The sequence below is a fragment of the Cebus imitator genome, unplaced genomic scaffold (genome assembly GCF_001604975.1).
Source record: "Cebus imitator isolate Cc_AM_T3 unplaced genomic scaffold, Cebus_imitator-1.0 Scaffold347, whole genome shotgun sequence".
Classification (NCBI taxonomy): Eukaryota; Metazoa; Chordata; class Mammalia; order Primates; family Cebidae; genus Cebus; species Cebus imitator.
Window position 1 is genome coordinate 2,215,429 of NW_016107662.1, and position 25,339 is coordinate 2,240,767.

Here is a 25,339-nt window from a genome sequence, read left to right on the forward strand (position 1 = left end):
TTTCTTTCTTTTCTTTCTCTCCCTTCTTTCTTTCCTTTCTCTCTCTTCTTTCTTTCTTTCTTTCTTTCTTTCTTTCTTTCTTTCTTTCTTTCTTTCTACTTTTTCTTGGTCTGTGGTATATTTAGAGTTAAATAATTAAATTATCTATGCCACACAAACAAACTCACAAAACAAATGAATACAGCTCATGAAAAACAAATATTGAAAAATTAAAAGTCAATTAATTTACAAGAACTTTCTTGGCAATTGTTATACACAAGCATTGCTGAAAGAACAGGAGAAAAGGGTTTTATAAGAAGATGATGATACTCAAACTCTGTTATGAAGAAAGAAAACAAATACAAGATTGTATGGTTCAAAAGTTCATTTTGTCTGTCCTCCATCAACAAAATTCATATACAAGTTCAAGAATACTTAGCTATCAGTAAAGCAGAAGAAGAACAGCACATGCTTCGAGGGATAAGTTTGGGTTTGAATTGAGGCAACTAATAATTGAGATAGTATTTTTTTAAAGTGTATTTGAATTTAATGAGATGGACTCCCCCACCCTTTGACATAAAGCCATCTGCCAGGCCATAGCTGGCATGACAAATGTGTGCATGTGTGCCTGTGCGTGCACACACACCCACAGACACACACATAGAGGATGGAGCATTGTACTGGGTGTAATCATCATGTAATCATCATAGTATAGATGGATGGACATGAGGCAAATGCATGTGGAAAGGAAGAGAAAACCTAAGACAGATCAATGATAACATAATGTTCTCTCTAGAGAATCTATTAGGCAAAGACTAGCTGAGGTGCAATCTTAGCTTTAAGTTATACTTACTATATACGATTGAACATCCCTAATCTGAAAATCCAGAATTGAAATGTTCCCAGAATCCAATACTTTTTGAGCACCAATATGATGCAGCTGAAACAAGGGAAAAATTTTACACCTGAACTAAAGTCACTGGTCATAGTCAAAATGCAGAAACACAACACAGGGCTTAATCAGCATCCCTAGAGAAAAATGAATGACCTTAAGCTGTGTACATGAGGTGTATATGAAGCATAAATGAATTTTGCATTTGAACTTGTGTCCTATCCCCAAGATATCTTACCATCTATATGCAAATATTCAAAAATCTGAAAAAGAAAGGAAAAAAAAAAAACCCACCTAAATCCAAAACACTGGTGCCAGGAATTTTGAGTAAGGGACACTCAACCTGTATTTTCATAAAAGTTGAATGTAGCAAAATTATTTTTGGGATCTTTGACTTTTATTATTTTGGCAATCTTCATAGATGTTTCAATCTGATAAACATTAAATAGAGAATTATAAATGTAAAATTAGAAAATAAATGTACGTGTGAAATATTGTATCGTATACTCATCTGAAATATTTCTTTATTTCAGGTGAAACACCATCTGATAAGAAAAACATTATTTTAGAAGGCCTTAAACCCAACCATAACTATACATGTGATTCAGAAATACTCTATAATCACCGCAAGTATATTAACATAAGTAAAATTATTCAAACAGATTTTGGGAGTGAGTATGTTATTTACATTTATATATAAAATTGCTTTCCTTTTCATGTTTATATAATCCTTTGAGAATCATAGAAAATGAGTTGTCTTTTCACTGTTTTTTAATACTTTTTAAGCATTTGTTTTTTATTTCAATGAAGCTCCATTTCTATTTTCACTTCTTTTGTTTATGCTTTTGGTGTCATATATAAAAGTCAATTGCCAAATCCAAGGTTATGCAGATTTATCCATATGTTTTATTCTAAAAATTTCATAGCATTAGCTCTTAAATTTAGCTCTGTTATCCACTTTGAATTAATATTGGTATATGGTGTGAGGTTTGAATCTGATTTCATTTTGTTGCATATGACCATCTATTCTAGTGCCATTTGCTGAAAACACTAATTATTCTCTCATTGAATAGTCTTGCCATTCTTGTCAAAAATTTGTTGATCATAATAATGGGTTTATTTCTGAACTTTTAGTTTTATTTTATTGATTTATGTGTCCATGTTTATACTAGTACCACACTGTTTATTACCGCTGCTTTGCAGTAAATTTTGAAATTGGAAACTGTAAGTTCCCCAAAATTGTTACTTTTCTTCAAGATTATTTAGAACATCTAAGGGAATTTGAAATTCTGTATGAATTGGATCAACCCTTTGATTTTTATAAAGAAACCATCTGGGATTCTTACAGGGATTGCATTGAACCTGTAGATCAATTTAGGAAATATTACCATCTTAACCATGTTAGTCTTCTAGTTTATGAACACAAAGTGTCTTTCCATTAATTTAGATCTTCTTCAATTTATTTTCAAAATGTTTTGTAGTTTTCAGTGCATTGGTCTTATGATTCTTTTGTTAAATTTCTTTCTAGTTTAAGTTTCTTCCTGCTTACAATGCTGTTGTTTACTAAATTACATTTTCAGATTTGTTACTAAAGTACAAAAATACAATTTTTCTGTATTGATCTTGCAATCTGTCACATTATTATCATTATTATCACTATTATTAGTGATAATATTGAGATTTGATGCAGCTTATTAATGTGATTCTGAATTTCATATAAGGATAGTTGAAGGCTAAAGAGGCTGCCTGTATCCATGTCTCCCCATAATCCTCCAAAATAATATACAGCTACAAGAAAAGAAAATAAAACTATGTAAAAACTATATCCCCAGCATAACCAGAAAATTTTAATATATTTTTGATAAATAACAAAGTTATTACATCCTCTATAAATCAATGTAACAAAATAGAAATCCCAGAAAACTGTATTTTATATTTGAAAAAAGCACAAAGTGTTTTCAGTGGGGGAAACACAGTCTTTCCAACAAATGATCCTGGTATCTCTGTAGAAGAAAAATAAACATCAGCTCTCACCTCTCAACAAACACAAAAATTAACTCAAAATGGATTCCAGACCTAAATACTGAAGCTAAAAATAATAAAAATGTCTAATCAAAGACATAGGAGAATATGTGTGCCTTTAGCAAAGACTTCTTCGGGCACAAAAGCAAAAATCATAAATTTTTTTTGGATGAATCAGACTTAATCTAAATTGAATATTCCTGCTCTTTGAATGAGGCCATTAAGGAAATAAAAAAGCATGACATAGTTTATAAAAAATAACAATTAATTTTTTCAACAAGAGAAGTTTTTCCAGAATATACAGAGAGCTCTTTCAGCTGCAAAATGAGGAATAAAATAGCTCGGTTGAAAATGGACAAATATTTTTAATATCTACTTCACAAAAAGGGATCTACATTTGGTTAATAAGCACATTAAATGATGCTCAACGTCATTAGTTATCTGAGAATGCAACACCACCGAGATGATAAAACTATATATCCATTAAAATGGCTAAACTTAAAAAGACTGATACTACTAACTATTGGTCAGGATGTGCAGTCATGACCCAGGAATTTCACTCCAGGTATTTACCAAAGAGGAACATAGCAAAGCAGATTCATTCACAGTAGACAAACGTGGAAACAGCCCAAATGTGAGTCATAGGTAAAATGTGGTATATCTTTACCATAACCACTGATAAATTTTTCAAATGTAACTATGACACATGCAACTAAGTGAATGAATCTTCAGAACTTTACATTGAGTGCAATATGTTAGGTGTGAAAAAGAAATTGCCGTTTAATTTAATTTACATGCAAAGGGTAAAAAGACAATTTTAATCTGTAGTAACAGAAAGTTGATAAGAAAGGTATGTGAGTATGGTCAAAGGAGCTTGACTGGGCAGTACCACAGAAGGATGTTTTGGGATCACAGAAATTTTCTTTATCTTGATTGTGGTATTGGTTATGTGGATGTATACATCTGTTAAAATTCATTAAACTATATCTCAAATGGGTATGTTTTAATGTAAATTATACTTCATACATTTTATATAAACATTTATCAGCATTCCTCAGTTTCGAATGACTAGTTACTGAAAGCAATGACAAGGGCTACTCAATGACTGCTAAATTTATCAGTGCTGTGAATGCCAGATTCTCCGCACAGTGAAACCTACAAACATGAAAGGAAAAGGGGGTTCTCAGATATCTTCAAGTCAGTGGAATGCGTAGGTTTCACAATGCCGATCTGGTGTGACATTTACTTTGTTAAAGGAATTTATTCTAAAACAAATTAAATAAGCCCAAATGCCTTTCTTTAAATTTTATTTTTAATTCATCATTTGTCAAAATATGGTTATTAATAATGCATGCTTATAGTATGCAGAATGCTTTATCCATGTCTCATTTTTCATATTACATAATATTCTTATTCTTTTAACAGTTCCAGGAGAGCCTCAGAATGTTACATGTAGAAGTGAAGGTGCCCATAAAGGAGTAATTACCTGGAATCACCCTCAGAGTTTATTTCACAATTTTGTTCTATGTTTTCAAAACAAGCCAGGTAATTAGTATAGAATTTAATTTCATCAGGAAAGAGAAATGAAGAATTTGAAAGTACTAGAAATTTGATTGAGCCAGTGAGCCACAAAGCTCTCTGCTTAGAGACTAGATAGTCATAGTATACACCCTGATCTTAGCATTGCTTCCGCTCCTTCAAAGCTTTCCAGCCCCCAAAATGACTAAAATCCAGAACATTCTGAATATTTGCTTGTCCCTCTTGATCTTAGTTTAAATCTTTTTGCTTCAAAACCTAGAGACAGAAAACCCCTGGATGACAATACTCATTTCTGTCTTGCAAATGTTATGTAAGTGATTTGAACCACTTTGAGCTCATCATTCAGGCTCCTAAACAAACCGACAAACAAGCAAACCCCTTGTAAAATTTGCTTCAGTTAGTAATACAGACAAAATGTTGGGTGAATAAAAATGAGCTGGGTCCGTGTAGCCACTCAGGCCAGCTTGGTGGAAACTTGGCAGCATAGTTCTAAGTTTAGAATTATATTTTTGAAGAAGTAATGCATTAAAAAAAAAAAAAGAAATACGCTGTGACTAGTTCACTCACGAAATGTTCAAATGAGATGCTATTTAAGAGAACAGATATCTCCAGGACACTATAAAGGATCTAAAATGTTTGTAGGAAATAACGTCAGTGGAGCATCTCAGAGCAGCCTCAATGCCTGGGATAGCCCTTTCTCTATGCCTTTGTCCACAGTTTAAAATAGGCGTGAAGTGAACCTCTCATAGAATTCTGTCACTGTGTGCTGTGGGAAGGAACCAGACATAAATTTCAAAATTTGAAAAATGAAAGACTGTTTTTCTTCATTATGTTATTTTATAATTTAATGGCCTTTTTTGCTAGTGTCTTTAGGTCTTAATAATCGAACTACCAAAGTAAAGTTAAATACGCATGTAGTTCTCAAATTCACATAAGATTCAAATGCCATGGAAAAGAAGTATATACGATATATTTGAGGTTATGGTAAATTTAAAAGTTAAATCTATGAGGAAGGAAAAATGGAAACTTTAGGAAGATAAAACAGCAGAGGTACTCTCTGCCTCACTGGACCCTTCTACAAACACCTTGTGTAGCTTCTATTAAGAACACATTTTTTTTTTCTTTCCCTTCTCTGAATCTTCTGTTCACTATCCCTTGCTACATTCTTCAGTGTCTATATTCTGTTTTGTTGTTGCTGCTGTTGTTTGAGATGGAGCGTCACTCTGTCACCCAAGCTGAGTGCAGTGGTGTGATCTCAGCTCACTGCAACCTCCGCCTCTCAGGTTCAAGCGATTCTCCTGTCTCAGCCTGGGATTACAGGCGCGCACCACCATACCCAGATAATTTTTTTTTTTTTTTTTGTTTTTTCGGTAGAGTCAGGGTTTCACCAGGTTGGTCAGACTTGTCTCAAACTTCTGACCCGGTGATCCACCCACCTTGGCCTCCCAAAGTGCAGAGATTACAGGTGTGAGCCACCGCGCCCGGCTGATGTGTATACTTTTTCTACTAGAGAGCATTGTCGATGTCAGAGTATATGATAGACATTTTATGTGTTTATCGATCTTTTGTATTTTACACAATTTTTTTTTAAACCCTCTATTTGCAATGCATTTGCATAATTAGGGTAAGAAGGATGTAATGAGTTAGCAGCAGTCTGTCAGTTTTGCTTTGTTTGTTTGCAACCAGCATGGCTCCTTCTTATTGGGCAACTACATAGTGTTACCCAAATTTACTAGCTGTCCACATAGAACACTTAAACGGGATTGGATGGCTGAGAAGAGGAGGCTGGATGATTCAGGCTGTGTGTTTTCTTTTCTCCAAAGCTGCAGATTGCTGACTGAATGCAGCTTTGGACCATGCACTGACACAGCGTGACGGGCTGTTTCAGCTCTACTCTAAACAGTGTGCTCTGCTTTTGATTTCTCATTCATCCCAAACATACACGTCTCATCCTCTCCCACGTTATCGAAGTCAAAGAGAGTTGATAGGATTGTAATACTGTTAAGGCAATTTTTAAAAACTTTTCTCACCGTTTAAAATAAAATACCTATTAAAAATCCACAGGAAGAAAGTCTACGAAACTTGCAGTTTGTATTATTTTTTAATCAGGTACTAAATTTCACTTCATTATTTCACAATTATTTATTCAGTGTTTCTGAAAAAGAGAGATTAAAAGAGGAGAAAAATATGATTGATGTTAATTTAGTTTTCTTCATTTAGCAGGTATTTTATGTTTTATTTAAAGATTTTATCAACTCAATAACTCTCAGTGAAGCACATACATATCTTTATAGTTCATACGATGAAACTGAGTTTAACAGAAAATGTGGTAGATGCTCAATTTCAACAGCTTGACCTGTATTCTTTCTGTTCCTGTTTTGTTTGTTTGCTTGTTTCCTCACATTTTTAGTATATTTTGGGGAACTGTAGTTTTATCTTATTAACTTAATGATTGCAAAGTGACAGTGAAGCTTCTTGGTAATTGGGGAATTGGGGAAGAGATCTTTTGTGCTTTATTGGATTTTAAAGGACTATTTTTCAAAAGTTGTTGAAAGCAGTAAGCACCTTTCAAGACCATGGTGATGTTGTTGGAAATTATTTTGTGTAATGCTTTTTTTTTTTTTTTAAGAGAAAAAGAGCAAATAGCTTAATCCCTCTGTGGCTCAGTTTTCTCATCTGTAAAACCAGATGATACTGAGTACCAACTAATAGCTACAATGATGGTTAAATTAATTATTTCATGTATACCACTTGAAACAGTGCTCGGCACAAACAGTGAGTTATTGTTTTTTTAAAATCGTTATTGATATTATCATTATCATTGTAACTGCTATCCAGAAACATGTTGCCGCTCTAATCATCCTCTTTCCTGACGTCAGTTGGCTACTCAAAAATAGTAGCAGCTGGTGATCTTTTTACTTAGCAAGTACTAGGTCTTCTGCCTGAATGTGAAAACACACTTAGACACTGTCCTACCTCTCATATGCCTTGCCAGCCAGTCTGTTGTCCTGACCGTGTTTGTCCCTAAACTCCAAAACATTCCTTCTTTCGTTTGTAATGTTTTCTGTTCTCCCTTGCATGTATTCAGTTCCACTTACCTTTCAATGAACAGCTCAATTCCGCTTCCAGCATGAAGCCCTCGTTCTCACAGCTCCCGTTAATTAATGTAGTGTCCAAATTAGTATGTTAGAATCAACCTAGTGATTGATGAGCAAATGGATTCTGCATCTAACATTCAAAAACGTAGCTAATACTAATGATCCAAGTTTGGAGGTTAAATTAAATATCAGACAAGGTTTGCTGAAAAAGAATCATTCTGAAACATTGCAACTCAAGACTTAAACTATCCCCTGGGTGCTGTGTTTCCTCAGAAAGAAAAGAGATCACTTTCACAAAGGGTGTACTTATTTTTCAATCACTCAGTGGTTTGGAGTCCACTTGGAAAAATATGATGTAAAGACCAAATTAGATATGTAGTAGTCCTGACTTTTAATGACTTACTAAATTTTTAAATTTTTTTCCTTGGAAGATAAGTGCTTCAAATTGGATAAAAACCTCACCAAATATGATTTGCAAAATTTGAAACCTTATACAAAATATGATTTGTCATTATATGCCTACATCATTGCAAAAGTGCAACGTAATGGAGCTGCTGTACCATGTCATTTCACAACTAACAGTGCACGTAAGTTATGTTTTAATGCTTCTTTCCATGAATGGTGAAAAGCAAAGTATGAACTTTCTAGCCTATAATATTTCTATCTTTAGTCTAGGAAGCATATTTACCTGGCACATTTGTTAACATCAAGGGCTTATAAACATGTAAAATCAAAAAAATTTAAAAATCATTATCCTGGGTTCTCTCTGCTCTTCAGATATAGTCATTTTGTAAAATTTGAAGCAATTCAGCACCTAAGCCACTTAGATTAAAACATCCACTGTCTGCTGTTGTCTTTACCCTCTGGAAATATTAATTATAATCAGAAACCTACAATGTCTCATAAAACAGCCTACTAACCTCTGTTCACCTGATAAAACATTTTATAAAATATAATATTTTATTAGCATTTTCTTCTCTTTCTTACCCTCAACTAGTTACTATTTGATGCCACATTATCCCTTGAAGATTTCCTTTCAATAGCATTTGGCTATTGCCACCTGTATAATCTCTCCATAGTTTTCATGCCCAAAGCTAGATCTGCTTCTGGGGTACATGTTAACTTCCATTGAAGACAAAGAAGAAGAAACGCCCTGTGTAAGGCAGCATCTATACCTCCAGAGACCCTAACAAGCACTAGACTTGTGAAGAAATTTTGTGCTATTCAGGGCTGAATTTAAAACACTCTTAAGGTAATTTAGATTTTGGTTTAAAAAGTTCAGGTCCTGGAGTTCTATGCTTTTGTTGATTTCCCGAGTTTCTATGATATCACGGAAAATGAAGGCAATTTGTTTCTGTTCCTGAAGAACCCATCTAGGTGATTACCAGGATAACATTAGCACTCCAGGAAAAGAGACCCTGGGTTGTAAAATTGGAGGTTTCCCAATCAACAACATTTTTCCTCTCCTCTCCCCTACCTTCCCCTCTTCCTCTACTCCCCTCACTTTTTCTCTGTTCTCTAATTTGATAAATGCTCCGCCAAGGATTGCAATAACTCTCATGGCTTCATGTACAACCTTTATGCTAATATTTAATGAATGAATAAGTGATATATTTTTAGGGATTTTGCTGTGGCTTTTTAATTTATGTACTATCATAACTTCCTTATTCATAACCCCCAAGCTAACACTTAAATACTTTATACTGTATACAAGTATTATCAAGTAATTTACATATGCATCTATTAAATGATGAATAACAAATCTTTCTTCATTTTGATAGGTCCAAGCGAGGTCCAGAACATGACTGTCTCCGTAATATCAGATAATAGTGTGCTTGTCAAGTGTAAGGCTCCCAAGGACCTTAATGGCCCCAGTGGACGTTACCATTTGGAAGTCAAAGCTGAAAATGCTCTAGTTAGAAATGAGTCAAATCATACGTGCCTTTTCCATGTAAAAGATCTTCGATATTCAACAATATACAATTTTTCGGTAAGATTATGCTCTCTACATTACTATAGTACCAACATACATATAATGATTGATTTATAGTACTTAAATAACTTTAAGAGCATTGTTCACATGAGATTGAGAAGCTCTGATGCCTAAAGGAATCTCACTTAAAAAGGTCAAAAAATTGACTCTAAAATTTTTATCCCTAGAACTAAAGTAAGTGGTTTAAAGCAAATGTTTCATTGGAATAGTTTAGAACTTCAGTGGGACTTAATTATAACTAAATTATTGCTTCTGTGTCAAGAAGCTCAACACTTTATGCGCAACATATTATTATTTTACCAAATCTATCTTTGGCTTTTTATCCTTAGTAATGTGGATTTTTTTCAACTGCAAAATTTCACAGGTACTTTGAGGTTAGAAAATATTTGAAATAAATACTAGAAAATACTAGTGAGCATACAGAATTTAAAATACCCATTATCTCCCTGTCTACTGGACATAGTTTGTACAAAGGACTTCATAATATACACGTTTATATGCATTTAACACATGTATTATCAACATTCTGAATACACAGTTTGGTAAAGTGTATTTTTAATATATCAGTATGTCATGCACACCTATATTAAATGTTTAACCACGATGTAGTTTTTAATGGTTGTATAATATTCTGTGTATGGCTTTATCACATTCTACTAACTATGTTGGTCTCTTATATAAACAACATTCAGATAACACACTTATGGGTAAAGCAAAATTTTTGAATATGTCTTTAATAATTTATGTTTTATAAATTCCTAAAAATGCATTTATTGGGTCAAAAGGAATTTATAAGTGTTTTGAGATTTTATTGGATATATAACTTTTTTTCTATGATTTTCACCAAATTATTCTTCTGTATCAGTGTATGAAGTGACTGCTTCTTAAGAGGCTCACCAACGCTGAATATGCCTTTCTTTTTCTTTATTTAGAGGTTGAAATATGGCATCGGTATCTTTATTTTAATGGGGTTTCTTTACTTACCGTTGAAGGCAATTATAGTTTTGTTGTTGTACTTTGTGTTATTCTTTACCTCTTTTGCCCAGTTTTCTCTGGGGAAATACCTTGAATATTAATGATATTAAACTCTTTGTCACATGTGTAATAAATGTTGATATCAGTTTATAAGTTGCATTTTAATTTTCTTCACAGCACTTTAAGTCATATATAATTCCCCTTTTTATTTTTAAGCAAATATATGTCATTTTTATTCCTGCTAAATGGAAATTTACATAGTTAACTTTTTAATATGATGTTGACAAACAGCTTCATATTCTTTTATTTATTTATTTATTTTTGAAATGGAGTCTAGTTCTGTCCCCCAGACTGGAGTGCAGTGGCATGATGATCTGGGGTCACTTCAACCTCCGCCTCCTGGGTTCAAGAGATTCTCCTGCCTCAGCCTCTTGAGTGGGTTGGATTACAGGCGCCTGCCACCACGCCTGGCAAATTTTTGTGTTTTGAGTAGAGATGGGGTTTCACCGTGTTGACCAGGTTAGACTTGAACTCCTGACCCCAAGTAATCTGCCCACCTCTGCCTCCCAAAGTGGTGGGATGACAGGCATGAGCCACCACGCCCAGCCCATATTCTTTATCACTTAAAGAAGTGTTTTTATATTTATAAGCTTTTTTGGTTTTGTTTTTGAATGGAAATGTAGGTTGGATTTTATCAATTTTTTATGGCATTATGATAGATGCTGCCATAGTCGTGATGCCATGGTGTGATTTATTTATATGATGAATTACAGTGATAGGTTTTCTAATGTCAAAACCATTGTCATATTCTAAGAGAAAAACCCCTGCTCTGTCATTGTGTGGTATTCTCTCAGAGTATTGTTGAAATCAAGAGCCCATTATTTTATTGTCTTTATTAGTAGTTATTCAAAAAGGAGCTCAGTAAGTGGGTAGAGATGGTATTGGCATAACATCATTTTCATTAAATTTGGTATAAAGTTTATACTGATCTGATAAAACACATTGCCTATATGTTCCTGTTTTTCTATATCATATAATTTTTTAATTTTTGATTTTATTATATATTTTTTGAAACAGAGTCTGGAAAAATAATAATAATGCAATCAAACTAAAATAGAATTTTATTTTACCCAGGCTGGAGTGCAGAGGTGTGATCTCGGCTCACTGCAACCTCTACCTCCCAGGTTTAAGCAAGTCTCCTGTCTCAGCCTCCCGAGTAGCTTGGATTACAGACCTGCGCCATGCCTGACTATTTTTTGTAGATTTAGTAGAGACAGGGGTTCACCATGTTGGTCATACTGTCCTGGAACTCCTGATCTCAAGTGATCTACCCACCTTAGCCTTCCAAAGTACTGGGATTACAAGCGTAAGCCACTGTGCCAGGCTTATATTATATAACTTTAAATAGCATAGGAGTGATTTGTTCCCGAAAAATTTGTTTTGATTGCTTTCATGCAGAGAAACTTTTTAAGACTTGTTTATATATTTTCAATAGGTTTAGTCTTTTCAGATATTTTACTCTTTTTGAGTGAGTGTGCCATATATATTTTTTAAATGAATAGCCAATGTAAAAGAAATAGTTTGTTATTGTCATATCATCACATATCAAACTTCATTTCCCACGACTTCCCCAGTGCCCGTTAAGTTCCAGGTGCACTTGTTTCCCTGCAGTTTCTCAAATGCGACTAGGTGTCACTCTGTTTAGCCACCTCACTCATGTCCTTCCTGCTTCCTAGAATATTCCTCTCCCACTCTTCAAATCTTGTAAGTTACTCTGGGAAAATATAGGTGTACGTCATATTAAAATACAAACAACTTTCAAATTAGGAGATAATTATTCAGTTTCTAATTCTCTTCCCCGACTCTTCAAAAGACTGTCTTTTGTTTTCTTCATTATACTTGACATATCTTCTTTTTATGCTTATTTATGTCTTCGTTATCGTGCTTACACCTTCACGAGAGAGCAGCCATTTCAGCTTTTCCACCATTGTGACCTCTGGTTAATAAATTAATGAAGTTGATTTATTATTATTATGATTTCTTTTCTTTTTCATAGATTTATTTTGATGTTCTTTGGGTGGATTTCAGATTAAAAGTGTTTTCTTCCTTGTAATTTCTTTTCTTTTTTATAAACTAAAAGAAAAAAAAGGCTACGGATTATCTTTTGATAAAATTGTGACTGTATCCCATATTTATATTATTTATCACTAATTTCTGAATGTCTTCACATGAAATGTAATCAATGATTCTCAAAGTAAAACCTTTTTATTATTGATAATTTCTAATGAGTCTGTAGTTTTAATTTGGGAGAGATTTTAATTTGCCTGTTATTTAAGAGTTTTTCTGCATTTCTGGTGCTTGAATTTCTTATTGCTACTAATTATTAATTTATAAAAGTTAATTGGCTTTTACAAGTTCTGCCTTTTGGGATTTATAGAATAATTTTTACAGCTCAGTATATGATATTTATGAATATTCTGTGAATATTAAGTAAATTATATATTCTCCATAGGATAAAAGCTTAGGTATATATTTGTCAGATTTATTACATTTATTATTATGCTCTTTTGATGATATTATTCAGATCTATTTTACTTAAATTTTTTTTGGTCAAAGATTCTTACTGCTCTTTTGCTCCTTTCAGCCTAATAGGGAATTTTAACTTTTATTTATGAATATTTTGATGTATTGGATTTCATTTCTTTGCTAATTATAACAATATTATTATTGCTAAGTGACACAAGATGTCTTTATATCTTTTTGATTGTGTTTTCAAATATACTTGACAACATATTGACATTACCTTGAAGTTTAACTGAAGCAAATCAGCATACTTTTAATATAAACAGCATCATATGAAAAATAATATATATGTGTTTACATTATGATGTATAAATTTACATTAGAAAACTAAAGTATTTTATTTTTGTTACTGAATTCAGGCCTATTATCACAATGGAGACTATCCTGGACACCCAGTTAGTAAAGCTAAATCAACATCTTGTAAGTTATCACTGGGCTATTTATTATATATATTAAGATAATATTAATGCTTATAGAGATATTTTATACTCACACATTTGATTGTTAGTGCTTAAATTATATGTTTTCAATATATATGTTTTTTAATTGTCAGTAAAACCATATATATAAGTAAATATATTAAAATACTATATCTTAAATTCAAGTTAAGAGATTCAATTATTAAAGGACTGTTGAATTCATAAGAGGATTTACATACCCAAACCATTAAATAATGATTATGTTTATGAAATATCTTCATCTTAGTAACTTTTTTGTTTACTGTTTTAGATTATCTATTTATTTAGCAGAAGTGGGCCTTAGATACAAGTCTGTCTTTGATTTACCTAATGGAAGCTTAGCACTCCCTAACAACAATATGGCTATTTAAATGTTTATCATTGATATTTAAAATATTTTTATCAAAGCAAAAGCACACAAGAAAAAGTGCTTACATTAAATTTCATTAAAAAAATGAAAACAGTAGCTTCATGTTACATTCCCCACTCACGATTCTGTTTGCCAGGCAACCACTTTTAACTAATTATATTTTGGGTTCTCCCTTAGTTTCCTTTATATATATATATATATAAACGATGCTGTATATTGCTCTTTCTCAAGTTACTAACATTACCAATTGATCTGAGCCTATGGAGGAAGAAGACTTAGTATGCTATTTTAGGCTTTCTCTACTGGTTAACTTTGTAAATAGAATTATTTAAATCTGTATGCACTTTGTTGTCAGCCACAGATTATTCCCAATGCTATCTTTGCCACTTCTAGGTCTTTCTGTCTTACATACATATGCATGTGCACAAACACTGATATGAATGCAAAGTCAAAAGGGAAAATTTAAAAACAGCTTATTTTCCAAACTACTTTATAAGTCCTCTGTAAAGTTTTAGTTCATTCTGCTCAGATTTATGAAGTAAAAACTCCTTGGGTTAAATGTCAAAAAAATGCAGCAAGGTAGCTTTGATTGTATTTCCATATTACCTTTTTCTTCTATAATATCTTCTTAATAAAAATGACTTCATTGAATCTTTCCTATTAAATTGTAAATAATTTATAGCAGTCATAAACTTAGCTGAACATCTCACACTCACATCTTAATAGGCCAGATCTGAAACTATTTCACTCGGAAAGACACAGAACAGAAAGCACAGCATGCTAGCCAGGGATCCTGGCAGTGGGAATCCTTGCAGCAGTGCACACAGCAATCCGGTTACTTTTCTTACAACGCTCTCAAAGACAACTGAGATAGGAGAGGATGAGACTAGATGTATAGCTGTGGGAGCTGCATTCCAAAAGGAATCAATATCTCTTAACTATTTCCATGGGCATAGCTTCCAGACATGCCAACAGGGATATGCTCAGTTACGAGCAGACACTGCACTCAGGGAAGCTCAAAACTAGTATTTTCCGTGAGGACAACAGATATCATAGACAGCACTCTCAGGTGTAGTTTAGCAATCAAAGCTCATTTTGCCATTAGCAACGTTGTCTGGTAGTGCAGCTAATATTCCACTTTTATCAGGTCAATGGAGCCAAAAAATTAGCCCACATCCTTTTTCCACAAAGTGGGGAAATACCGTGTTCACTTTCTGTTTACAATATCATTATCCTAAGAGATAGTTACTTTTAAAATGGTGATATCTATTCCAGGAAAGGACTTGGATTGTGAATTGCTACAGCACAGCTACTAGGGAGATGTTGTTGGGTTTCCCCGGCATAGCATCCACCACCCGTATTTTGACATCATTGTCAATTGAATTCTTGGGGACCGCTTCTTCTTGCTCTGATCTGGACTCCCTCTCTCTCTCTTTTTTTTTAAGATGGGGTTTCACCATGTTGGTCAGGCTGGTCTCGAACTCTTGACCTCAGGTGATCTGCCCGCCTCGGCCTCCCAAAGTTCTGGGATTACAGGCCTGAGCCACCGTGTCCAGCTGCTCTGAGCTAGACTCTCACATGCCATCTTAAAATATTCCCCCATCAATTTTCTGGTTTAGATTTGCTGTATCACACGTAGTTTTTTTTTTTCCCCTTCTGATTTCACTGATATATATTCTCTAGTGTAAGAAAAAATATTCTAATTCTCTCATACATAAAAATATCTTTAATCTACTCTGGCACTTGTTCAGTATTTTGACTAGATATAAAATTCTAAGTTAAAAATTTTATAATTTAAAAGTTATTTCTGTCTTATCCTCCTGCATCCCATTTTACTTTCTAATTCCATCCTCCACCCTTTCTCTCTCTCTCCCTATTTATTTTTTTTGTTGATCTGTTCCCAAGTTTTCCTCCCCTGGAAATATTAGGTTTGTCTCTTTATTCTTGGAAAAAAAGAGTCTCCTGCATAATTTTTTTTTTTTTTTAAGACGGAGTTTCACTCTTGTTGCCCAGGCTGGAGTGCAATGGCTCAATCTTGGCTCATTGCAACCTTCACCTCCTGCGTTCAAGTGATTCTCCTTCCTGAGCTTCCCGAGTAGCTGGGATTACAAGCATGCACCATTATACCTGGCCAATTTTTGTATTTTTAGTAGAGACGGGGTTTCAGCATGTTGGTCAGGCTAGTCTCGAACTCCTGACCTCAAGTGATCTGCCCACCTCGGCCCCCCAAAGTGCTGGGATTATAGGTGTGAGCCACTGCTCCCAGCCCTGAGTCTTTTTCATTCATTCTTCTGGATACTGTTGGCCTCTGAAACCTGAAGATTTATAAATGGGAGAATTCTTTGCTCCATTTTCTTCCCGTAGTCTTTTTTTGAGTCTATTAGTCATAGAACACATAAGTTGACTTATTATTTTGGCATTCCCCTTTGGTGTTGATGGTTTCCTTAAGAGCTTGGTTCTTATTGGGAGTCTAGTCATAGTCACAGTGAGACAAACAGGAAAGGTTGATTAGATGCTCTGTGGTCCTTAGAGGATCTTGGTGATTGAGGAGACTTCCTATGATATTATTGATTTCTTTTCTCTGCTATCATTCATTATCTCCAGAAATTAATTAATCTCCAGAAATTAATCTCCAGAATTATCCTACTCCTTGTTGTAGGGTAATGTGTGAGAGAGTGGCTCTTCTCACAGTAGGACAGGAGGATAGATGTCCAACTTTTTCATATGCGGACAATCACATTGCCCCCTTAATTTTAGTTCTGGGCCTCATCCCTTCTCTACTGAGCCTGACTTTAGTTCTGAGTCTCTTACTGCTTTCATCTGATTTTCCTGTAGAAAATTAAATGTCTTCTCCTTCCTGGTAGTATTTTTTCAAGGAGACATTTGTGGTGGTGGTTGTTGTAAACAGACATTTGACTTCCGTTTTCTGACCCATGATTCACATTTACTGTATCTGTCACTTTCAAACTTGAGACTCAGGCATTCTGAGTAAGTGGAATCTGTCCTTTTGATTTAGGCTATGGCCTTCTCTCCTTTGTTTTCTAACTTCTACAGCTTGTTAAAATTGCTCTACCTCTCATTTCCCTTCTCTCATTTTCTCTGTAGTTATAGATCTATGATATTTTTAGTTCTTTAATATTAGCAGAGTTCCTGGTAAGAAGGGGGAAACATATGTGTGCTTAGAATGCAAACTTTATCTGAAGACTTGGCTATTTTATTATTAAGAAGGTTATCAAGAGAAGTCTGATACTGCTTCCTATTTTTGTAGAACCTAATCTATTATTTTGGATTGGAATGCTAAGTTATAGTCATTTGAAGTTTCTTGCAAAATCTCTCTTCAGAGTATTCTAGAGATCAGGTGTTGCCTCTGATGAGGTTTTTATTCACAAAATCTGGAAACAATCATGCTGATTGATATATGTATGCTATTAATCACTGGTATGAATTGACAATTTCAGTGAAAGGAATTTGAGATAGAGATGAGACAAGGAACACTTTGGGCCATTGTAGGAGCCTATTGCAATGAGAACATTTTCCCCTAAAAATATTCACTACAATCCAGCTATATATTCACATTAATCTATCCATCCATCTTTATATAGGCCATTAAGTATAAATACCCTTTTAAAGGAGATAAAATTATTTCTAGTTTATGTATGGGGAAACTCAAGTTTGGATAATTTAATCTATTTGCTCTATGAGTCAAAGAAATGACAGAGCCTGAATTCCAGCTCAAGTCTTACAGTCTCAATCTGAAATCACTTTCAATATCCCTATTTCTATGAGTTTCCAACTACAGAAATTTTGATCATGAGATGAATTGTTTCTGGCAGCTGTTTGCTTGATAGAGCCATTTCCATCTTTCCAGTTGTAGAAAAACTCTCATGCTCAAGACCTCCACTTAACATTCAGAAAATACGCCCCCTCTACTTCCTTACCACCCTGCTTATTTCTTTTTAGAGTATACGAAAAAAATATATATTTATTTTTTCTTTTTCTTTTCTTTTTTTTTTGAGACAGAGTCTCACTCTGTTGCCCAGGCTGGAGTGCAGGCACAATCTTGGCTCACTGCAAACTCCGCCTCCTGGGTTCGAGCAATTCTTGTGCCTCAGCCTCCAGAGTAGCTGGAATTACAGATGCACATCATGCCTGCCTAATTTTTTATATATTTAGTAGAGATGGGGTTTCACCATGTTGGCCAGGCTGGTCTTGACCTCCTGGACTCAACTGACCCATCTGCCGTGGCCTTCCAACGTGCTGGGATTGCAGGGGTGAGTCACCACACCTTGCTGTTCAGTTACCTTTCTAGTGTCTGTTTCCCCCAAACAGAATGCGAATTTCCTGAAAACTAAGATTTTTTTCTGCCTCATATTCTGTAGCATTTCCAGGGACTGTCTTCCTTTTTATCTTCACAGCGTTTTTATCTTCTAACCTACTTGACCATTAGCTTGTTCCTTCTTTTTATTATTAATTATCTATTTTTCTTCACTAGAGAATAAGTTCCATGAGGACGGAACCCTTGTGTTTCTTTACTGAGATAACCTAAGTACCTAGAGCTGAGTTTGGCAGACGACCAAAAACAAAGAACATTTTTTGTGAATAGTGAATAAATTAGTACTTACTACGCCCCAGCCATCGTGCTATGTGTTCACTGTTAATGAACACCTTTAGCCACATTTTAGAATTTTGGGAAAGGAGGCACAAAGATAACAAGGAATCTGGGCAAGTTCCCAACTAAGAAGTGTTAGAGCTAGGATTGGAAGCTAAGCAACCTGGCTCTGGAGCTGAGGTTAAGTCAATAGATTATTTTCCTGCATTTTCACTACATAAGAAAAGGTGACCATATTGGAGATACTTCCGACACACCCTCTCTTCTCTGCCCTTTCCCTAGAAAAGGGCAGGATTTCACATTAAACTTAATGAATATTTAAGTCAGGGTAAGTCTTATCCTAACTATAGAATGAAATCATTACTGTCTCTTGGTGAGTTGATTTTACACCTCAATGAACAGGTAAGAGGGCTTATCTTTGTGAAGTAGAAGTCTTTCTCATCCCCTTAGGAAGCTACCCACTTCTGCATATAAAGTCTAACTCTATGACTTTGTCTCCAAAAATTATAATAACTAGATTAGCTCTTCAATTCCTTCAAAATTAAGTGACTGAAAAAAAGAATTAAATTTTAATGTGTCTCATGTAAGAACATGATTTAATCAAAAGAAAGAGGATTGTTCTTCTATTCTTACTCTCCTTAAATATAAAATGTTTTTTATTTGTTCTGAATAATATAGCAAAAATCACAGAATTAAAAATTTATTGTATTTGACCTTATTCTAAACATTTTATTTTTTAAACATCTGACATTAAATTTAAAAATATGACAGTATAATTACTTTGGAGGTGATTATTCAGACAGTCTAGCAAGTTATTTGACAGCGGTTCTCTGAATGTATTATTTTTTATTTCTAGTTAATTCTAAGGCACTGATAGCATTTCTGGCATTTCTGATTGTTGTGACATCAATAGCCCTACTTCTGGTTCTCTATAAAATCTATGATCTGCATAAGAAAAGATCCTGGTAAGAGCTGATTATAAATTTTTAAATAATAATAGTAGTAGTAATGGTGCAAACACATATCCATATGGCAGTGATGGAGTCAGTTAAATGAAATACATGAACTAGACAGAAGACAGCAGAAAGCCCACTGCATGACAGAACTTTTAATCAAAAACTTTTAGTACGGTTTTATTGGTTTGAATTAAACATTAGTATTATTTTATAAATATGCTAATAATGTTGTGAGCTTATTTAATAATAATCAGTGAAAGAATGTGTGGGTTTTTTAGTACAAAGTGGGTCAGAGGGATCTAGGAGTGACACAAGCAAAAGAAAGGAGGGAGAGGCCTGGGGAAGTTGATGGGTTTTTTGGGCCAGAAACAACCACATCTTATGGAAAACAGGAGGTTTAAAGTAAAATCATTTAGTTTCTTATGTGAGTTTAGCAACAATTCTTAGAAGGTTTTGACCTCACTCGCCTTTTCCTTACACCCCCTCCTCCCTCCTCTCTGCCTCTCCTTTCTCCCGCCCTTCTGTTATCCCTCCGCTCCAGGCTCTTCCTGTGTTCCCTCCTTTCCCCCTCTTTTTCTCTCTTCCCCATTTCTTCTCCCTGACTTCCTTCCTTTCTTCCTTCAGTATATTCATTAAATATAAGTTAAATACCAACTGAATGCTGAGTTTCTTATGAATACAGAAACTTATGTTTCTTTTTCACAGCAATTTAGATGAACAACAGGAACTTGTTGAAAGGGGTAAGTATGCATATTTTTTACTGACGAATATTCCTTCCCCTGCACTTGAATCCATTGATTTTATTTTTTATATTTATTTATTTATTTTTTTAAAAGACAGAGTCTCATTCTGTTACCCAGGCTGGAGTGCAGTGGTGCAATCTCTGCTTATTGCAGCCTCTGCCTCCTGGTTCAAGGGACTCTCTCAGGCATCAGCCTCCCAAGTATCTGGTAGTACAGGCTCACACCACCAGGCCCTGCTAATTTTTGTATTTTTAGTAGTGATGGGATTTCACCATAATATCTAGGCTGGTCTCGAACTCCTGGCCTCAAGTGATTCACCCACCTTGGCCTCCCAAGTACTGGGATTATAGGCATGAAACACAGTGTCCAGCCCCATTCATTTTAAATAAGAATTGGGCATTTTTAATTTAACTTGGACTTTTGTTGATACAGTGATAAAACTTAAATTCCTGGGCCGGGCGCGGTGGCTCACGCCTGTAATCCCAGTACTTTGGGAGACCGAGGCTGGTGGATCACGAGGTCAAGAGATCGAGACCATCCTGGTCAACATGGTGAAACCCCGTCTCTACTAAAACTACAAAAAATTAGCTGGGCATGGTGGCGCGTGCTTGTAATCCCAGCTACTCAGGAGGCTGAGGCAGGAGAATTGCCTGAACCCAGGACGCGGAGGTTGCGGTGAGCCAAGATTGCGCCATTGCACTCCAGCCTGGGTAACAAGAGTGAAACTCCATCTCAAAAAAAAAAAAAAAACTTAAATTCCTTTACTCAATCAGCACCTGTGGATTTCCCAGTGTATGTCAAGCATCGTGCCAGGTACTGAGAGTACTATAGTGACAGGCACAGATTCTGCCCTTAAAGGGTTTAGAGCCTGATAGAGGAAAGCAGATATATCAACAAGTATGACAGTAATTTGACACATGCCCTAGTAGTTGAATGTGTATGATTCTATAGATGTATAGATGACAGAAAACTGTGTGAGAGGGCAGAAATCTGGTCTGTTAAGATTGTGAAGAACCAATGGACCAACAAATGAGGGAATGGTGGAAGGAAGAGTGGATGGAAGTTGCAGGAGATGGGGAGATGGGATGTCTCCTCAAGTCCCTGCCAGGGCCGAATGGTGGCTGCTCCCATTAAAGACACATTTATGGACAGGACAAAGAACAGCAGTTTGACTTAGGAGAAGAAAACAAATTCGTTTATCCTTTTTTTTCAACATTTACATTATTTATTTAATTTCGTTTTTAAGATGTGATTTCTGATCCAATAAAAGGGGACAAAGTTACAAAAATTGAACCTTTGTTTACAGTAAGTTACTTGCTTTCTCATACTTAAGACCGGAAGAATTTCAGAACTCCTTTGTCTGTGTTAATGTGTACTGGAAGTGTCCCTCTGGTAATAGCAGGTACCAAGTCTCGATGCAGAAACTTTAGGATTGAATGGTTGGAGCTCCTTAATAGGCTTTATTTTTCGTTGCAGAATGTAACACTATCTGACCTCGTATTATGTATTTATTCATTTGGTCGTTGACTACCCTCCCCTAACTAGAATCTAAGCTTTGTGAAAGCAGAGAGGCTTTTTTTTTTTTTTTTTTAACTTATTCATTGCTTTATGCCCCGTACCAAAGTGACTACTAGGATTTGGTAAATATCAGTGATTAAATAACTTACTGAGATAGGGTCTCCTGAGGATCCATTTTGATAGGCTAATGGAGGAATGAAGAACACAATAGTAATAAACACCTGGGCAGAAAAGGAAAAATCCACGTCAAGGAGTTAACGTGGACTTGGAAAGTGTCAATGAAATATTTTATCCCGAAATTAATACTGATTGCACCTTGGAATGCAGTAGAATTTACTCACTCAGACCCCCTCAAACCCTGAATATGGCGCTCAGTTCAGAATGAATGAATACCAGGCATTCTCAACAACCTAAAGAAGCAATTGCTCATAGCCAGTGTGGTAGCTGTGACTGGATAGAAAGTTTCCATGGGCAATAAGATAAATGGGTCACCCTCCTGGATACCTTCTTTCTTAATCTGATAAATGAGTGAGATTAATATGAATATTGAAAGAAATACTATCAATAGTCCATGGAAGAGTAGGAGAAACATACTCTTTACATGTGTGGCAGCTTAAATTCTCTAACCTTTCTAAAGCTGATTTTTTCAAGTTCCATATGCAATTTTGGATTTTATGGGGAGTATATATTTTTACTCTTTAGTAAGTTATTTCGCAAACGTAGCATGTAATGTGCTTCATACCCTTGAAGCATAGCAAATTAATACAACTTGTTTCACCATTTAGTGTAAACATGATCAGATTAAGCTGAGTCATGGGTACCAGGGTATTAATCATATTGTCTTATTTCATCTGCATGTTTACAATATTTCACAAGTTGAAAATGAAAATTATACAAAGAAAAACAATAATTGTATTAGAAATAAATATGGTAATTGCTATAAAATGCCTATAGTCAAACAAATGTGAATGTCCTTATAATGGTGATGTTTGGTCTGGGATCCTTTCTCTAAGCATAGAAAATGGGGAAAAACATTCTAGTATGTATGTGAGATATCTGAGATGGAATGTGTACAAGGAAGAAAGGCTGAAGGACTGAGTTACAGGGTATAAATTTAATGAAATGCGTATCTCCACTTGAAAGACACGTATACCTAGTACTGAATTTTTAATGTTTACAGATGATGAAAAACAACTGATGAATGTAGAGCCGATCCATGCAGACATTTTGTTGGAAACTTATAAAAGAAAGATTGCTGATGAAGGAAGGCTTTTTCTGGCTGAGTTTCAGGTGTGTGTTGCTTTTGTTACATGATGATAAATTCGACATCAAGACAATTCCACTTTAAATGTATTTATATCACCATTTGCCTTGATAATATATCCTACTTGATATTGCAACATAAGCAAAGCAGATTTTATTAGCAGGTATGTGTGAACCAGAAGAGAGACTCAAAGAGGTTGACAAGATTGTAGTGTGGAGCTAGTAAATATTTTAATATAATGCTTCATTGTATCATGAAATTGTGTCACTAAATGTATTTGGTTGGTTTTGTAGTTGTACTCTAAATACTCATCCAAGTATCTGTTTTTAAATGAATTTTAAAGTGACAAAACAATTAATCCTAAATTTGTCCCCACTCAAGAGATTTGTTCTGAAAGTAGTCCATCACTAATTTTTGAGAAAAAGGTGTTTTTTTTTTTTTCATAATTCCTGATCTTAATTTCAATTACCCTAAGAAATTTTTTTATCAGTATGAAGAAAATATTTTACAGGTTATGTCATTTGCTCAAATGATCATTGGTAAAGGGAAAAATATTTTTCCTGAATCTGCTGTGATCCAAGAAATCATTGTTTCTTTCAGAGCATTCCACGGGTATTCAGCAAGTTTCCTATAAAGGAAGCTCGAAAGTCCTTTAACCAGAATAAAAACCGTTATGTTGACATTCTTCCTTGTGAGTATTTATTGAGTATTAAATTCCCATATATTTAGGCCACTTGGTTATTCATGACTTCACTTGTTTATTTATCTTTTCTTTAAACAGATGATTATAACCGTGTTGAACTCTCTGAGATCAATGGAGATGCAGGGTCAAACTACATAAATGCCAGCTATATTGATGTGAGTAAAAACGTATAACTTCCAAGTTACAGCCCCATCATTTTGTCATTGATAATTTGCATCTTTCTTATGTCTATAGGTTTCATTCTGCTCCTTCTTTGTCTTGGCAAAATTTTGAAAATATTATTAAAAATATTTTGAAGTGAGCCCATAATGTCACTGATATAAATTTAAAAATTACTAATATTTTCAAGAATAGTTATTTATTATATGACTGTTGGCATTAGGTGTAACAGAATTTTCCTCTAGAAACAAAATTATATTAAGAATTTATTTAATATACTCTGATGCCTGCTATGTGCTAGCTATTAGACTAACTGATCTGTATGCATGTATTTCTCACAAGAGGCCCACATTTGCTTCAGCCACATGCCATATAGGTGAGGACTGGGAGGGTCAGTTTAGTTAATTACCTTGTCCTTGTTCACCCAATTGGTAAATATTTGAGTTGAAATTCAGCCAGAGTCTCACTGACTCCCAATTGCTATGCTTTAATTTCATAACACTGAATGTGCAGACATTCCTCATCAACACAGATCATCTGTCCACTGGATTTATGCAGAAATGTAAATGTCTATACATGGTTAATTTATTTAAAATATTTTAAAATTTAATTTATTATACAAATGTTAAATAATGCATTACATAGGTTAAATAATTTTAAACAGTATAAAAATACGTACAGACCAAAAACAAATCGTTTTTCTCACCAACTCTGCCATTTTCCCCGTGTCCTCACCACCTACCAGAAGAACTATATTTTCTATTCAAATATATATGGTAATTACAGGATCAAGCATACTTACTTTTCTCCAATGGAACTTGGAGCTCCAAGAAAGCATATGTCTTCTGCTTTTAGATAGGTGATTGACATATTGAAGCTGTTCAATAAATACTTATTAAATATATGAATGTATGCATAATACTGTGTCATGAGATAGAAGTTCAGGAAGTTACTTAATTTAATCTTGAATTCTTGTGACCTGTGTTTCAAATTTAATCCAATGGCAAAGGTCATCCTTTCTGAAGCATTTCTTTCATTGCTGAGGTGACTTTAAGGAGTCTGAGATAATCCTGAAAGAAGCCAGTATAACATTTTATCTTCCTCTTTACTCCTTTATCTTTGTAACAGGAGCAGAGAAAGAAACATTGTAGGTAATGAAATAAAAGTTGTTATATTTCTTATCTGAAACGGCAAAGAAGTCTAGGGAATCAGCATATTCCAGCAGAAGTTAAGAGGTGGAAATTTGGGTATAATCCAAAAATGATTTGTTGAAAGAAATTGAGTAAAATTTCCAAAGTAACTACATGGCTGGGGAGAAAGTTTAAATAGTGGTAGATGATCCTTTAAGAGTTAATGGGATATAAAATATTGAAATGTCTAGATCACTCTTGTAAATTGCCACAGCATCCCAGATGAAGATGAAGCCTAGTGTTTAAAATTGTTTGAAGTATAGCAAAGGCACATGAAAGTCATGAATA

General features: G+C 34.5%; 1 protein-coding gene across 7 annotated transcripts in view; it reads left to right on the forward strand.

Annotated features, from left to right (window-relative positions):
* The window catches only part of PTPRC (protein tyrosine phosphatase receptor type C), a 119,693-nt gene that overhangs the window by 70,238 nt on the left and 24,116 nt on the right, over nucleotides 1-25,339 (forward strand). For 6 of the 7 annotated variants that reach the window (XM_017506075.2, XM_037730479.1, XM_037730480.1 and 3 more), the window contains 10 exons: nucleotides 1,405-1,542; nucleotides 4,319-4,438; nucleotides 7,962-8,117; nucleotides 9,312-9,520; nucleotides 13,441-13,501; nucleotides 19,375-19,483; nucleotides 20,180-20,214; nucleotides 22,916-23,025; nucleotides 23,600-23,690; nucleotides 23,781-23,857. In XM_017506075.2, the coding sequence (XP_017361564.1) occupies nucleotides 1,405-1,542; nucleotides 4,319-4,438; nucleotides 7,962-8,117; nucleotides 9,312-9,520; nucleotides 13,441-13,501; nucleotides 19,375-19,483; nucleotides 20,180-20,214; nucleotides 22,916-23,025; nucleotides 23,600-23,690; nucleotides 23,781-23,857 (1,106 nt within the window). The remainder of the gene's footprint in view (nucleotides 1-1,404; nucleotides 1,543-4,318; nucleotides 4,439-7,961; nucleotides 8,118-9,311; nucleotides 9,521-13,440; nucleotides 13,502-19,374; nucleotides 19,484-20,179; nucleotides 20,215-22,915; nucleotides 23,026-23,599; nucleotides 23,691-23,780; nucleotides 23,858-25,339) is intronic. The other variant, XM_017506076.2, reaches the window with a different exon arrangement.